The 15859-nt window shown below is 31.7% G+C and overlaps 1 protein-coding gene across 1 annotated transcript in view; it reads right to left on the bottom strand.

Moving 5' to 3' along the window:
• The window catches only part of OTOGL (otogelin like), a 203801-nt gene that overhangs the window by 35200 nt on the left and 152742 nt on the right, over positions 1-15859 (bottom strand). Inside the window, exons 36-41 of the mRNA XM_051962480.1 lie at positions 13974-14116; positions 13017-13040; positions 12832-12924; positions 9243-9432; positions 7542-7756; positions 3872-4013 (exon numbers count right to left, since the gene is read on the bottom strand). Coding sequence (XP_051818440.1) covers positions 3872-4013; positions 7542-7756; positions 9243-9432; positions 12832-12924; positions 13017-13040; positions 13974-14116 — 807 coding nt within the window. The remainder of the gene's footprint in view (positions 1-3871; positions 4014-7541; positions 7757-9242; positions 9433-12831; positions 12925-13016; positions 13041-13973; positions 14117-15859) is intronic.

Below are 15859 nucleotides of genomic sequence, written 5' to 3'. Positions count from 1 at the left end.
AAAATAATAACAAAATTCATCTGGAAGAACAAAAGGTCAAGAATATCAAGGGAATTAATGAGAAAAAAATACAAAGGATGGTGGTTTAGAAGTACCAAACCTAAAATTATATTATAAAGAAACAGTAATTAAAACCATTTAGTACTGGCTAAGAAATTGAATGATGGATCAATGGAATAGATTAGATACACACAATACAATAATCAAGGTCTAAAGCAATCTAGTATTTGATAAATTGCCAAATTTGATAAATCACTTTTGGAATAAAAACTCACTATTTCACAAAAACTGCTGGGAAAACTGGAAAATAATATGTCAAACTTGGCATAGACCTACATTTCACACCCCATACCAAAAAAAAAAAAGTCAAAATGGATACATGATTTGGGCATAAAGCAGGGTATCATAAACAAATTAGGTGAACAAGGGATAATTTATATATCATATCTTTAGAGAAGGGAGGAAATTTATGACCAAAAAAGAACTAGAGAAAATTAGGAAAGGCAAAATGTACAACTCTGATTACATTAAATTAAAAAAAGTTTTTGCACAAACAAAACCAACAGAAACAAGATTAAAAGAAAGTACAAAACTGGGGGAAAAAATCTTTACAGCCTGTATTTCTAATAAAGATCTCATTTCTAAACAATATAAAGAACTGTGTCAAATTTATAAGAATACAAGTCATTCCTTAGTTGATTAATGATGAAAGGATATGAACAAACAATTTTCAGATCATAAGATTGAAGCCATTTTTAGTTAATAAAAAATGCTCTAAATTACTTTGGATTATAGAAATGAAAATTAAAACAACTCTAAGGTATAATTTCACACTTCTCAAATTGGCTAAATTTTCAGAAAAAATTGATAATTGTTAGAGGGGATATGGGAAAACTGGGACACTACTACATTATTGGTGGAGTTGTGAAATGGTAAAACCATTCTGGAAAGCAATTTGGAGTTATGCCTAAAAGGCTATAAAATTGTGTGTAACATTTGACCCAGTACTGCCATTATTGATTCTGTATCCCAAGGAAATCATAAATGAGGGAATAGGACCCACATGTACAAAAATGCTTGTAGCAGCTCTTTTTGTTGTAGTAAAGAATTGGAAAAGGAGTGGATTCTCATCAATTGGGGAATGGCTGGATAAGTTGTGATACATTAAAGTAATGGAATATTATTGCTTTTTTAAAAATGCTGAACAAGCTGATTACAGAAAGGCTTAAAAAGATTTACACGAACTGATATTGAGCAAAACCAAACAGAACCAGGAACACATTGTACACAATAAAAGCAAGAATATGTGAGGATCAGTTATGAAAGATGGTTTTTCTCAGTAGTTCAGTGCTCCAAAGCAATCCCAACAGACTTTGGAAAGAAAAATGCCATTTGCATACAGAAAAAGAATTAAAGAGACTGCATGGAAATCAACACATACTATGATTACTTCCTTTTTCTGTTTTTTTTTATCTCTCCCATGATTTTTCCCTTTTGCTCTGATTTCTCTCTCCCAACATGATTCATAAAGCAATGTGTATTAAAAATAAATAAGCTTATTACATTACAAAATGTAATTGAGAAATATTTAATAAAAAAAGTAAAAATTCCATAAACTAGAGATAACATTACATTTTAAAATTAAGCCAGTATGAGGCCCAGTATGAATTAGTGGCCTCTAATTTATTTGAATTTGACAGCATTTCTACAATGATAGAGACCTATCTTTATATCCAGCAAGATTATAGTCCAAGTCTCAACTATGACACATAATGATTGTAGCAAGTCACTGAATGTCTCAATCTCAGTTTCATCATTTTTTCAATAGGGATGATGACAATAAGGTTATTGTGATGTTCAAGTATAATAATACCTATAAAATACTTTACAAATGATAAAGCACTATATAAATACTTGCTATTATTACTATTATCATAATCATTTTTATTATTTGCTGTTATTCCTTAATAAAGCCAATCTTCAATGTTTTATCATGGCATAGAGCTGACCCTGACTGGGCAGTTGAAGAATATATCAATGGAGTGCAACTTTTGACAAGTACAGCCAACTGAGAAAGGTTTAGCTAAGTTTGGAGACACTGACATGATAATGATATAGATATATATAGATATATATCTTTTACCCGTAGTAATTTCTGAATATCATCATTTTCTAAGTCATAGAGAAGTTGCAATCTGCATCATTGGAGAGAATATCTACATTAAGGAAATTACAAATCCTTGAAGTACTGAAATTGAAATATATTCTCTAGTATTAAACTGAGGCATCACAAAAAAGCAATCACCAAATATGTATTGAGCATCCATTTCCAGCCTTAAGCTAAGCTCTGTGACAGTTGAAAAAGAAATAGAACTTATTGTTATATATTCATGGTTTTGCTTGATCTAGGTTTGTTTAAATAAAATTTGAATATCAGGCATTTAAAGTATAACTTCTGTGTAATTTGCATCTTGCAGGAAATAAAGATTTTATAGACTCTGCTAAATATGGTCAAGAATAGGCATATTTGAAATATCCAGCTCTGTATGATTACTTCCATTAGAATTATGGGAAAGTCATTTGCCCTCTGAACCTTAATTTTTTTGTGTGTTTAAAAAAAAAAAAGAAAAGAAAGACACGTGGAGAAAGGAAGGAAGGAGAGGAGAAAATGATGAAGGGGCAGACCAGGGGAGATGGGAAGTGACTGAGGGGATTGGCCCATGATGGAAGAAGCGAGAGATGGGAGATGGATGGCCACCTGTTCTTCCATCCTTCCTCCCTCCTCAGACCTCTCCACAGGGCTCTGGCTGCTCCAGTGGCTCTGAAGAGGAATAATAAAAATAATTTTTTAAATGAAAAAAAAAGGATTACATGCATTTTTTAGCCAGGTAAGAGAGAATATCATTGCAAGTACTGTTAAGATTAAATATTCTATTTCAAAAATAATAATAATAAACATCACCACAGGACTTAGGCTGAATATGTCCATTGCTAACATGTTTTAGAGTTTTTGCTAAAAAGCAGCAAATTGACAACGTCAGGTTTCTTTTTTACTTTTCTATTTAGTAGTTTATTTTCCCCTAGTTACATATAAAAACAATTTTACATTTTTTTAAAAAACTTGGAGTTTTATATTCACTTCCTTCCTCCTTCTAATTGAGAAGGCAAGCAATTCAATATAGCTTATGCATGTATAGTCATGCAAAATACTTCCATAACAGTCATATGGTGAATTAAAACATAGATAAAAAAGAAAAAAGAAAAAACCTTAAGATTAGCAAAGTTAAAAAAAAGAAAGAAAGAAAAGTATGCTTTAATCTGTATCTAGACAGCATATGTTCTTTATCTGGTTGGTTTATAATTTCATTATCAGTCCTTCAGAATTGTCTTGTATCATTGTATTGTGAAGAATTGCTAAGTCATTCATAGGGATCTAATAATATTGCTGTTATTTTGCACATAATATATTTCACTTTGCATTAGCTCATGAAAGTCTTCTCAGGTTTTTCTGAGAGCATCCTGCTCATCATTTCTTACAGAACAATAATATTACACCACAATCACATACCACAATTTATTCAGCCATTCCCCAATTGATGGACATCCCTCAGTTTTTAATTCTTTACCACCAGAAAAGAGCTGCTATAAATACTTTTGTGCATATAGGACTTTTTTCTTTTTGTTTTTTAATCTCCTTTTGGATACATACGTAATAGTGGTATTACAAAGCCAGAACTTTTTAAAAGTTCTTTTAAATCTTTATGCTAAAAAGGGAATGATATTTTAGAAATAAAAAGCATCACAATTCAGAAAAGCATTTCTATGGGACTACTGTGTGTTTATAGAATTACCATCTGTCCTGATTACTTACAACAGTAATCTGATGCTCTCCACTCAATGCAGATATCATATTTATTGCACAAAGCTACATATGCAGACAATACATCACACTCATACTTCCAAAAATATGTATAGTTGATCCATATCTTCTCACAAAATTCCTCTGGCAAAACCTAGACATGGGGGTTGAAAGCAGGGGGAAAAGAGAGATGCTTTAGTTGAAAGGTAGTCTCCAATTCTCCTGGGGTTGCTTTGAATTATACACATATATTCAAAGTAAAAATTCATTATCAGTTTGCTTAGTTAAAAGGTTCTAAAACTGGAGTCCATGAACTTATTTTTTCTTAATGTTTTAATAACTATATTTCACTATAATTGGTTTCTTCTGTAATGTGTGCATTTAAAAACATTATTCTGAGAAATAGGTCATATATTTTACCAGACTGCCTAAAGAGTCCATGCCAAGAAAATTAAAAAAAAAAAAAAAAAAAGATTTAGGACCTTTTCCCCCACTGAAGCATCACAGACTCAAATAGATGATCAGATACTTGTAAACATTAAGTTGTCAGTCTTTTATTCATGTCTTTGAATTATGATCATAGAAAACACATAATGGGTAAGATACCTATTGCCTAGGTCATTTCACATAACTTCATGATCATGTCAGGAAAGAAATTGTTAAAAGAAAGTACCTTTATGATATTGCCATTTTTCTAGTTCTTTCTTCTTTAGACATTAATTTAGGTTATGATCAACTATGATATCTCTTAAAACATACTTTACAAAATATGATATCACTAATTAAATTTTGTTATGAAATGTTCTTCAAAAATGACTGTTAATGTCAAGGTTTGTGAATAAATTGTGTAACTTTGTCATGTGTGAGCATAATTATGTTTTTATTCATATTAGCACATACGAGACCTCATTTAATCTAGATAAAAATTAAAATCTGACAACTTAGTTTTCCTCTTTTTACCCCTTTTCTACTTTTCTTCTATTTCCTAGCATAGTATTTCCATCACTCTTCATTTTTTCATATCCAGTTATTCCTCCTTCAAGATCCATTTTTTCCCTTAGTCTAGATTTGATGGTCTTTTTGGTTTCACTTCCTATATTCTTTCATTTGATTTCTAGATGTCAAATTCATTTGTAATTTCTCTTTAACCTTGCTACTTTTAAGATGGAATTTGCTGCTGGTGCATATATGATTCTTGTAAATTCAAGAAGTTAGAAATGGAAAATTTAATATATTAAGCATGAGACAGGAGTGTGATAGGAGTAGTGGTGGAGAAATTAAACATTAGCCCTGTTCAAAATTCCTAAATCAAATGGATCCATCATCTGATTGAAGAGATTTATTTCAATGATGCAAAATGCAATCTATTCACATCTTTCCATGCTGGGCTACTCTTATCTCCTTTGAGTTTATCCATTAGTTTACCATACAAATGGAATGATAGGGACCTTCTTCTAGAACTATTAATATTCTACAGACTGCAAGGACATGGACTGCCCAAGGTTATTTTGGATTTTTTCCTGGATTTTGACTTTGATTTTAGACCCAATTTGTTATTTTATTGATATATATAACTCCCAGAAAGGCAATCCCATCTACCAAAATAGATCAGTAACTCTTCAATTCAATTTATTACACAATTGTTTGAAAAAAGTTGCTTGAAGTCCTGAGAGTTTAAGTAATGAGACTACAATTACATACCTACTATGTGTCAAATGCAGGACTAGAAGCCAGATCTTCCTGATCCTGAGACCATCCTCTTATCTATGATACCATAATGCATCATGCTCTAAATTCCTTAAGAAAATTATTAAATTCGTAATCACCTTAAGATTTAGGATGGGCTATCAAAGAGGATTGAGCAGCTAGGTAGAACAATGGATAGAGTGAGTCTCAAATGTGGAGTCAGGACAACTCAACTTCCTGAATTCAAATTTGATCTCAGACACAAGCTATGTAACTTTAGGCAAGTCATTTAACCTTTTTGTGCCTCAGTTTCCTCATCTTTAAAATGAAAGAGAAAAGAAAATTGCAAAGCATCTTTGTCCCAAAACCCCAAATGAAGTCATAGTCAGACATAAATGAAAAACAACTGAAAAGCAACAATCAAAAGAGATGAATAACTCACTTTTAATGGTGTCATGACTTAGTAGATATAGAGCTGGCCTTGAAATCAGAATGATACAGAATCAAATCTTTCCTCTGAAATATGTTGACTGTGTAAAGAAAGCAAGTCACTTCCCCTATCATTGTTCTAGACAGTGCACTTAGAAAATAACTTGCGGATGGTACTGACCTGCATCAGTAGAGGGAGTTTTCTTTCCTGGGAATTCTCTATACTAATGAATCAATTTCCTCTATACCAAGATTTCTCAACTTTTTTTGTATACATGTTTTAAATCCCTTTGACCCCAGTGATGAAACCTATGGAGTCCTCAAAATAATTTCTTTCATTTATAATTGAAAAAAATTCTATATTTCAGTGAAAGGAATCAATGAAATTAAAGGTAAAACCTTTTCCATCTAAGTTCGTGTGACCCTTAAAATCTATTCATAGAACTTTCGTCTTAATCTCAGGTGAAGAACATCTACTTTATAACTGAATAGACTCTCTGAAATAATTTAGATGTCTTCCTGACAAAAATAGAGATGAATGCAAAAAGGTCACTATTCTAGTCCTAGCAGTCTACAATACCCACTTAAATGAACTGGATGTCTTCTACCACTATCTTTTCCCTCACTTCTGTTTTATAGTAAGAGTGGCCTTTTCCCTTGCCAATGCAAACCCTTCTATGTTCACAAGTGATTTCATTTCTTTCTGTTTTCTGTAATAGATTTCATTCTCTATCACTCTTCCTTCTCTCCTATTCAATTAGACAGTAAAAACATATTTGTGTATTTTCTATCTTCAAAACTCTCATTGGATCCATCCATTCTTTTAACTATTTTTCCACATCTCTCCTCCTTTTTTGTGGCTGATTAGAGGCATCCATTTCCTTTTCTCTCATTCTCTTCTAAACTCTTTGAAATCTGACTTCCAGTCTCTTAATATAATTAAAACGGCTTTCTCCAAAATTACCAGCATACTCTTAATTGCAAACTCTAATGGTCTTTTCTCAATTTTCATCCTTCTTGATCTCTCAGGAACCTTTGACACTGTTGTTAATTACCCTATTATCCTTGATTCTCTCTTCTCTACATATTTTTTTCTGGTTCCCTCCCATCTGATGACTCATTCTCTGTTCTCTTTGATGAATTTTCATTCTAATCTCATGGACTAAAAGTGAGGATCCCAATGTTTCCCCTGGGTCCTGTTTTCTTCTTTGTCCATACTATTTCTTGGGCCAGAAACAATCTCCCTCCTCATTTTTGCCTCCTAACCTCCCTAACTTCTTTCTAGTTTCAACCAAAATCTTATTTTATCCAAAAATCCCTTATATCACCCCATTCACTGCAAACTGAGATCAGGCACTACTTGTTTTTGCTTTTTATTTTTCACCTTTCTTGGTATCCCCAGTGCTTACTGTGCTTAGCACATAGTTGATGCTTAATAAACTCTCATTGATTGACTGGATTTTAGATGAGATCCTTCCTACCAAAGGAAAACAGCACCTAAAAATGAATATATAAGTTTTTACTCTCACTTGTGGCATTTTATTGTTATTATTTTTTATGTACTTACTTTTTTATGGCATGGAATGAAAGCTGTTTTCTTTAACAACTCTACACAGTGGCTGCAATCATCTTCAGTACAATTTCTAATAGGTCTTCTGGTTGTAACATCAAATAATTTGTCAAGTTCCCAGCTTTCAATAAACAATGCAATGTCATCCATATTTGTGATTATGGTGCCATTTTGCATCCTTAGATCATCACTTGGGTCATCATTGCAAACACCTAAAAAGAGAGCATCACATTTACTGGAAAAAAATTCACAAGAAAAAAGGTCATGAAGTCTGAGTCATAAGGACATGAAGACAACTGGATCACTTTAATATGTGATTTTGTAAAAGATTTGTTAATAAGATGAACATGGCTTCAGGATGAAGGAACACTCAAAAGGTCTTAAAATCTCCAGCAGCTTGAAAAATATAAAGTAAGAAGGAAAGGAGAAAAAAGATAATTTTAGCGCTTAAAATAGTGGCAATGAAAATCCTGGCTTATGGAAAGAAAATAACTCTGTCATTACAAATGATAAGTTTCAATTGTCTAGAAAACACATATATATAGATTATCACCTCTGACTTTTACTACCTGTGTCCTCTAAGGCAGGACATTTAGCTTCTTTGGGTCTTAGTTTCTTACTCTATAATAAAGAGGGTTGGATTAAATGGCCTCCAAGTTACTTCTAGTTCTGTTCAGAGGAAGGAGGTACAGAGAAAAAAAGGAGCAGAAGGAGGAGAAGATGGAGGAGGAGGAAGAAAATGAAAAGGAAAAGTAGAAAAAGGAGGAAGAGAAAGAGAAAGAGGAGAAGAAGGGGCAGCTAGGTGGCATAGTGGATAGAGCTCCAGTCCTGAAGTCTGGAGGACCTGAGGTCAAATCTGATCTCAGGCACTTAACACTTTCTAGTTGTGTGACATGGGGCAAGTCACTTAACCCTAACTGCCTCAGCAAAAAAAAAAAAAAAAAAAAAAAAAAAAGGAGAAGGAGGAGAGGAACTAAAACAAAAAGTAGAACAAGAAGCAGAGGAGAAAAAGAAAGAGAAGGTGGAGGAGGAGGGAGAGGAAGAGGAAGAAGAAGAGGAAAGGAAGAGGAGGAGAAAAAAAAGAAAGAGGAGAAAGACAAGAAGGAGGAAGAGGAGGTGGCAGAAGAGGAGGAGCAGGAAAAGGAGGAGGAGAAGGAGGAGGAGGAAAAAGGAGGAGAAGGAAGAATTGGGGTTTGAATCCAAGTCCTCTGACCCCAGAGTCACTTTTTTCACTATACTTCCCTGCCTCCTTATTTGGTCTAGATTTATGATTTCATTGGTATGAGGAAATCTTAATATGGAAATGTCTTCCTTTAATGCAAATAGGCAACTTTTTTTTTTTAACTTACAGGTGAACTAAATGATTTGGGGACACTTGAAGTTCAAAAGACTTTCCCATGGTTAAATAGAAGGGTAAACTACCACTTTTTTTTAAATCAGAAAATCAGGGCACAGGGTCAATATTTAACTCAATTTATGAAATTCAGGATCTATAATCTAAGGAGTTCTGTATGCCATATGATCGAGACTAAGCCAAAATAAATAAACATAATCCCTGGACTCAAGGAGCTTACAATATCATAGACATGGAGAAAGGGAAGTGATCAGAAATAATGAGAGCACAAAGCATAACAAATGTAACTTCAGTAAAACAAAAGAATGTTTTGAAAATATTTAGATTTTAGAAGCAAGTCTCACCACAAAGTCCTTCTGTGCTGTGATTAGCAATTGATGAAAAATCATAGTGAATATCTATAATTCCTGTAACATGAGCCCATCGAATTCTAAATCCTCCTGGAGTGGTAACAACATACATAGCACCAGTATCCTCAATAGAAAGGCCATTCTCTGAGAAAGGTAATGGTTCAATGATAGAATCCACTTCTACCTAAAACATTTCCAAAATAACTTATTAATAAATGAAACTTGTTATACACATATCAGTTAAAATCAGAGTAATTCATATTATTTTCTTCATATTATTAAATATCTTTGAAATTCATCTTTGGTTTCTAGTTGTTCCATGATTCCTTACCATACTGCAACATCAGAAGATATTTGACATTAAAAGATGAGCCTCCCCATCCCCAGAAACTTGACATTATTAAAAAAATTTTTTTTGCAATTTTCCAAAAACAATCTAAGTCCCTCCTGTCTTCCTGTTCAAGCTGGATGCATCTCATAGTTTATTTGCAGAGTTTGTCAAAGAAATACATGCTGGTTTAGATAATAGACATTCTTGATCCACATTTTTTTTGTGTGTGGATAGCTAGATCAAATTCCATTATCTTGTAATAGGTCTCATACCTTAAAAGATCCTTTTTGATTTGTTTGAATTTGTTCTCCCAGTTATTTTCAGGATTTTATTTATCAACTACTTTTTATTTTCTTAAAATAAGTTATTTATTTTATTTTACTCTGTTTTCTTCTGTTACATGCAGTTATTATTTTTGTTTTTTTATCTTCTGTTGAAGGCTTTATTATCTCCTATTGTTATAAGAGGTGTCATTTATATGATGCTCTAATTTATTGCTTTATGTATATGACCTTGATCTTCTCAATAATCCTGTTTGGTAGGGCATACAAGTATTACTATCAACCCTATTACAGGGGGAAAATGAGGTCAAAAAAGGTAAACAATTTGTCAATGATCAAATAGCTAATAAGTGTCAAATACAGGACTTGAACCTATATAATAATACTGACTCAAAATCTAGCATGCTTTCCACTATATTCTGCTGCCTCTGGAGCTGTAACTCTTTGTGAATATGAACATGAATATCTTCAATGAAATGAAAGGGAAGATAGAATTATTGCTTTCTTAATCTTATAGTTTCTTTTTCTGTGAAGTTGCTGTTGACCTAAAATGGAAAACATAATCAGTAATCAGCCTCTTTTAGATACTTAAAAAGGCAGTGTGGTATAATAGAAAAGAAACTGAATAAAAAGTCTGAAAACCTGGTTTCTAAGTATCAACAATGATCAATTGTCATATCATAGCCAGATGGGCTTACTTTGTCTTGATTGTGTTATCTCTTGACCAAGAATCATGAAACACAAAAGTTCTAAAATTTCTTTTAACCCTAAAATTATAGGGAGCTCCAAATGTTTATTAATATGTTTATGTATGAATCGAGATATACTAAAAATGAAAGATATAAACAGTAAACAATCTGAATTATGGAATAGTTTCTATGATATGTGTGTGTGTGTATATAGCTTGTTATTACCTTTACAAATACAAAATACTAAGAAGGAATCTAATCCTCACTAAGTAAACCCTTACAGAGGGAGAAGAGATCACCAAAAGCAAGCAAGGGTTTATTAAGAACAAATGATGCTATAATGATATGCATTCATTCTAAATCATTAGATTTAGAGCTAGAATAGACTTCAAATATCATCTAGTCCTGCCTCCTTAGTTTATGAATAAAAAATTAGAGCCAAATTCCTTGCCTAGGGAAACTCAAAAAGTAAGAAACATATGGGATTTTAACCAAGTCTTTCTGCTTCTAAATTCAATGCTCTTCTAACTAGCTAAAAATGCCATGTTAGTTTTAATAAATCAAGGAAATACCATAGGCATAGAAAGGCATATTTCATCAAGGCTTTTGCCAAAGTTCATCATTATATCTTTGTTTAGAAGATGAAAAGATGGGGACTAAATGTGCACATGTGTGAAACAACCAACAGAAGACCATAAAAGGTATTAAGGTATTAATAAACTATTATCAGTCCCAGAAATAGGTCTTTAGGAAAATGATTTGGATGTCTTCATGGATCAGTTCTGTAGAATATATTTTAATTATACCTATGAAGGAATAAATGTTGTTTGACAAGTACTTACCAGGCACCTACTATATGCCAGACACTGTGCTAAAAATTGGGGATAAAAAAAAAAGTCAAGCCCCTCCATGAAAAAAGAAAAGAAAAAGAAAAAAGACCTTTCTCTTAAAAAATTAACAATTTAATGGGAAAAGACATTGTACAGACAACTATGTATCAATAAAATAAATTGAAAATAATCAATAGAGGGAAAGCATTATAGGGATTGAGAAAGTAACTTGAGCTCAGAGTAAAAAGATGGAGTTTGTTGTTCAAATAACAATAGCAAAGAGGTCAGTGTCAATAGAGTTCAGAATACCTGAGGAGGAGAAAGGTGGAAGTGATGTGTAAGAAGTCTAGAAAGTTAAGTGTGACACAATAACTACTATGAATACTTAACAGTATCTCAAAGGGCCTCAACTATAGAACAATGGCATGAATGGTATATTGAAGTTAATAAAATGAAATTTAAAGTAATATTCATAAATATAAAAAATCAACTACATGAATAAAAGAATTGAGAGAGGAGGCTAGTACCTGAGAACTAAAGACATAAAATGCAAAATTTCTGACTTGGACAAAGTCTGGATCAGAAGATTTCTGAAATTCTTTCCAACACTAAGCTTCTCACTCTTTGATCTTACCCTAACAAAGTTCAATGATAAAAAGTTTTGTTTTCACTTTTTAAATATATTTCCTGCTAAATTTTAATTATTGCCATTTTATTCCATCCAAAAGATATTTAATAAGGAGTCATTACACATATAGAACTTTTTTGAGAAACTAGACATAATATAAAAATTAAATAAAATCCATCCATAAAATTTTACCATCATGGAGCTTACATTCTAAATGTTTTTTTCAGTCATTTCCATCTTATGCTACTCTTTGTGATGTCATTTGGAGTTTTGTTGGCAAGGATACTAAAGTAGTTTGCCATTTCCTTCTCTGCCTCATTTTATAGAAGAGGAAACTGAGGCAAACAGAATTAGTGACCTGTTCAGAGTCACACAGAAAAAAAGTGTATGAGGTCATATTTGAATCCAGGATGTCTTCTTGATTCCAGGCCTGGCACTCCATCTATTGTGCCACCTAGATGTACTTTTTATTCCACTGCATGGCTGTGTACACTGATAAATATTTTTTCATGTTAAAGTCTTGATTAAAAAGGCAGGGAGTGGGGGTTGGAATGGAACACTGTTATACCTACTTCACAGCTTTATTGAAATAATCTATTTTAAAATGAGTCATAAATGGAAGAAAATGTTAATTGACATTGCTGAGTTGGTCATGAACAAATTAGACACCTTAGTAGTGCAGAAGTTTACAATAGTATAGTCCCTTAACTGGAAAAAAACTGTGAATTTTATTCATTACCTTCCTTATTACTTTGATATAATTATATTATATCATTAGCTATAGGAATATTCCTATTGCCATTCATTAATTATTATGTCCTTACCTTTCTTCTTAAACGGTTGATAAGCACATTATATGTCAGTGATGTTATATTTAATTTCTTGAAGCAAAGATCTGATGTCTTCGCAGGTGAAACCTTTTTGGAGAGAGACAAAAATTGGAACTTTATGATTTAATATACAATAATGTCTGTAAGTAGAATACATAAAAATTTTAAATAACACTCACTAGCTTTCTTTTTGAATTTCCAATCTGAAAAAATACAAAAATACATTGTCAAAAATAATATATTACTAAACCACTGTTTTTCCATTAAAATCAAATGCATCTAAGGTCACTTACATGTAACTGCTTAGGAGTAAAATAACCCCCAAAAAGTAAAGTGTTTGTTTATATAATCTCTTGAAATTCCTCTAATTCTCAGTTTCTCTGTAATTAGAGGATATTCTAATTGAAGTTCTATTTTTTAAAAAAGATACTATATAGAACCAAGAAAACATTCTACACAGCAACAACAATATTATACACTGATCAACTGTGATGTACTTGGTTCTTTTCAACAATGAAGTGATTCAGGCTGATTCCAATAGACTTGTGATGGAGAAAGCCATCTGCATCTAAAGAGAGGATTATGGGGGCTGAATGTGTATCACAATATAGTATTTTCATTTTTTATTGTTATTGTTTGCTAGCTTGTCTTTTGCTTTCTCTTTTTATCCCTTTTGGTCTGATTTTTCTTGTGCAGCATGATAAACATGAAAATATGTTTAGAATAATTGCATGTTTAACCTATATTGGATTACTTGCTATCTAAGGAAAGGAGAAGGTGGGGTAGGACAGAGAAAAGTTTGGAACACAAGGTTTTGCAAAGATGAATGTTGAAACTGTCTTTGCATGTATTTTGAAAAATAAAAAAAAACTATTATTTTTAAAAATATAACTATATTGATATTAGTCCTAATGAACAAATAATAAAGCATATTTCCTTTCTCTCTGCAGAAATCTCAAGGACATTGACTGAAGAATACTGCATGTATTGCACTAAATAGCTGGTTTTAGTTGGTTTTGCTTTGGTTTTTTATCCAAAAGAATTCAATTGAAATTAATGTATTAGAAAATAACTGTGATTGCAATAAAAACATCAATAAAACAAAGAAAAAAGACACAAAGTAAATAGCAACTTACATGATTATTGGGGCATTTCTCAATATGGGCAATTATGATTTCCCCAGGAATCTGGACTAGAATGTAGGAAGCCATACTATAGAGTGCTGCACTATTTCCATCAAATGTAATAATGCTTAGTTCTGACAACATTGAACATCGACCTAAAAAATAAAAAGTATGTTAGTCATTAAACTTAGCTTAAACTCTTTATGCTTTTAACTATTTCCCCAAAAGTACAAATAAAAAAACCATCTTAAGATAATTTTAATAAAGAAGAGTTAACCAATAAAAATATTCAAAATTATGTTTAAAATAGAAGTCTCGAATTTTAGTTAAAGATATTAACCTAATCCAATTACAAAAAGCAAATGTGATCCAAAAGGAAAAATATGAGAAGACAGTTCTCTTTCCATTTCAGAAATAGAGGAGTCATCGGTATAAAATATTTCATGTGTCAAATTATTTTTTAATAGCTTCATAGGTTTGATTGTTTTTTTTTTCTTCTTTGAAAAAATGCTATTAAGGATGACTCTTTGGATCAGGGGTGCAGAGGAAAATCTTGTAGATGTAAAAACAAAAGGCATTAATAAAATTCCATGTGAATATGTACGATTAGAAAAACTGCATAAATTTAATCCATATTGGATTGCTTTCAATCTGGGGGAGAAAGAGGGAGGATGGGGAAAAAATTGGAAGACAAGTTTTTGCAAAGGTAAATGTTGAAAACTATCCTTGAATGTATTTAGAAAATTAAAAGGCTATAAAAACATTTTTAAGTCTTTGAAAAAAAACTTTTAAAAAACATGTCACATAATATTGATATACTATTGGCAGAATTGTAAACTGATTCAATTTTTCTAAAAAATGATTTAGAACAAAGTCCAAAAGCTATAAAACTGGGCATACCTTTTAACTAAGGAATACCAGTACTACAAATATCATCAAAAAGATTGTTTTTTAAAGGAAAAGGCTTATATGTGCAAAAATATTGATGAAGGCTATTTTCCTGGTGGCAAAGAACTAGAAATCATGGAAGTCAATTAGTTGGAAAATAGCTCAACAAATTGTGGTATATAATCGTGATGGAATAGTATTATGCTAAAAGATAAGGAATATGCTTTTAGAAAAATCTAGGAAGACTTCTATTTTCTCATGCAAAGTGAAGTGAGTAGAACCAGAAGATTGTACAGATATCAATAATATTATACAATGATCACTTCTGAATGACTTAGCTATTCTAAGAAATACAATGATTTAAGACAATTATGAAGAACTTATTGATGAAAAATGCTAACCACCTTCAGAGAAGGAACTGGTGGAGTCTGAATGCAAATTGAAGCACACCTCTTTTTAATTTTTTTCTTGGGTTTTTTTGCTATTTTCTTTCACATTTCCTTTTAATAAGGAAAATTTTTCTATGACAACATATATTTATTATATATGCATATCTATATAACTTATATAAAGTTGTTTGCCTTCTCAAGTAGAAGAGAAGGAAAAAATTTGGAGCTCAAAAAAAAATTTAAATGAATATTAAAAAGACTTTACATGAGGTTAGAAAAAATAATTTTAAACTGTCACAATAGTGCCAGTTGTACTTGCTTTTATATGTACAAAGTTCAAAGCCCATTCTTCACATTATAGTATAAACCCATCATCAAAAATTGTTAAATTTCCCAGAACTTAATAAAATTCCATAGCTTACTTAAGTATAAAAAAGTTTACATGAAAATTTCTTTAGTTATGCTGAAGGGGTGAATGGTTCTTCCTAAAAAGGGGTAAAACATTATCTATTTCAATTCCTATTTTGAACACACTATTAAGGGTCTCACAACTTTGAAATGTCTGTTAGTGAATTATTTTATTTTATTTATTTTTTGCTGAGGCAATTGGGGTTGTGACTT

This window comes from Antechinus flavipes, chromosome 5 (assembly GCF_016432865.1).
Source record: "Antechinus flavipes isolate AdamAnt ecotype Samford, QLD, Australia chromosome 5, AdamAnt_v2, whole genome shotgun sequence".
NCBI classification, from domain to species: domain Eukaryota; kingdom Metazoa; phylum Chordata; class Mammalia; order Dasyuromorphia; family Dasyuridae; genus Antechinus; species Antechinus flavipes.
The sequence above is the reverse complement of the archived record's forward strand: the minus strand, read 5'-3'. Positions and strand labels throughout refer to the sequence as shown.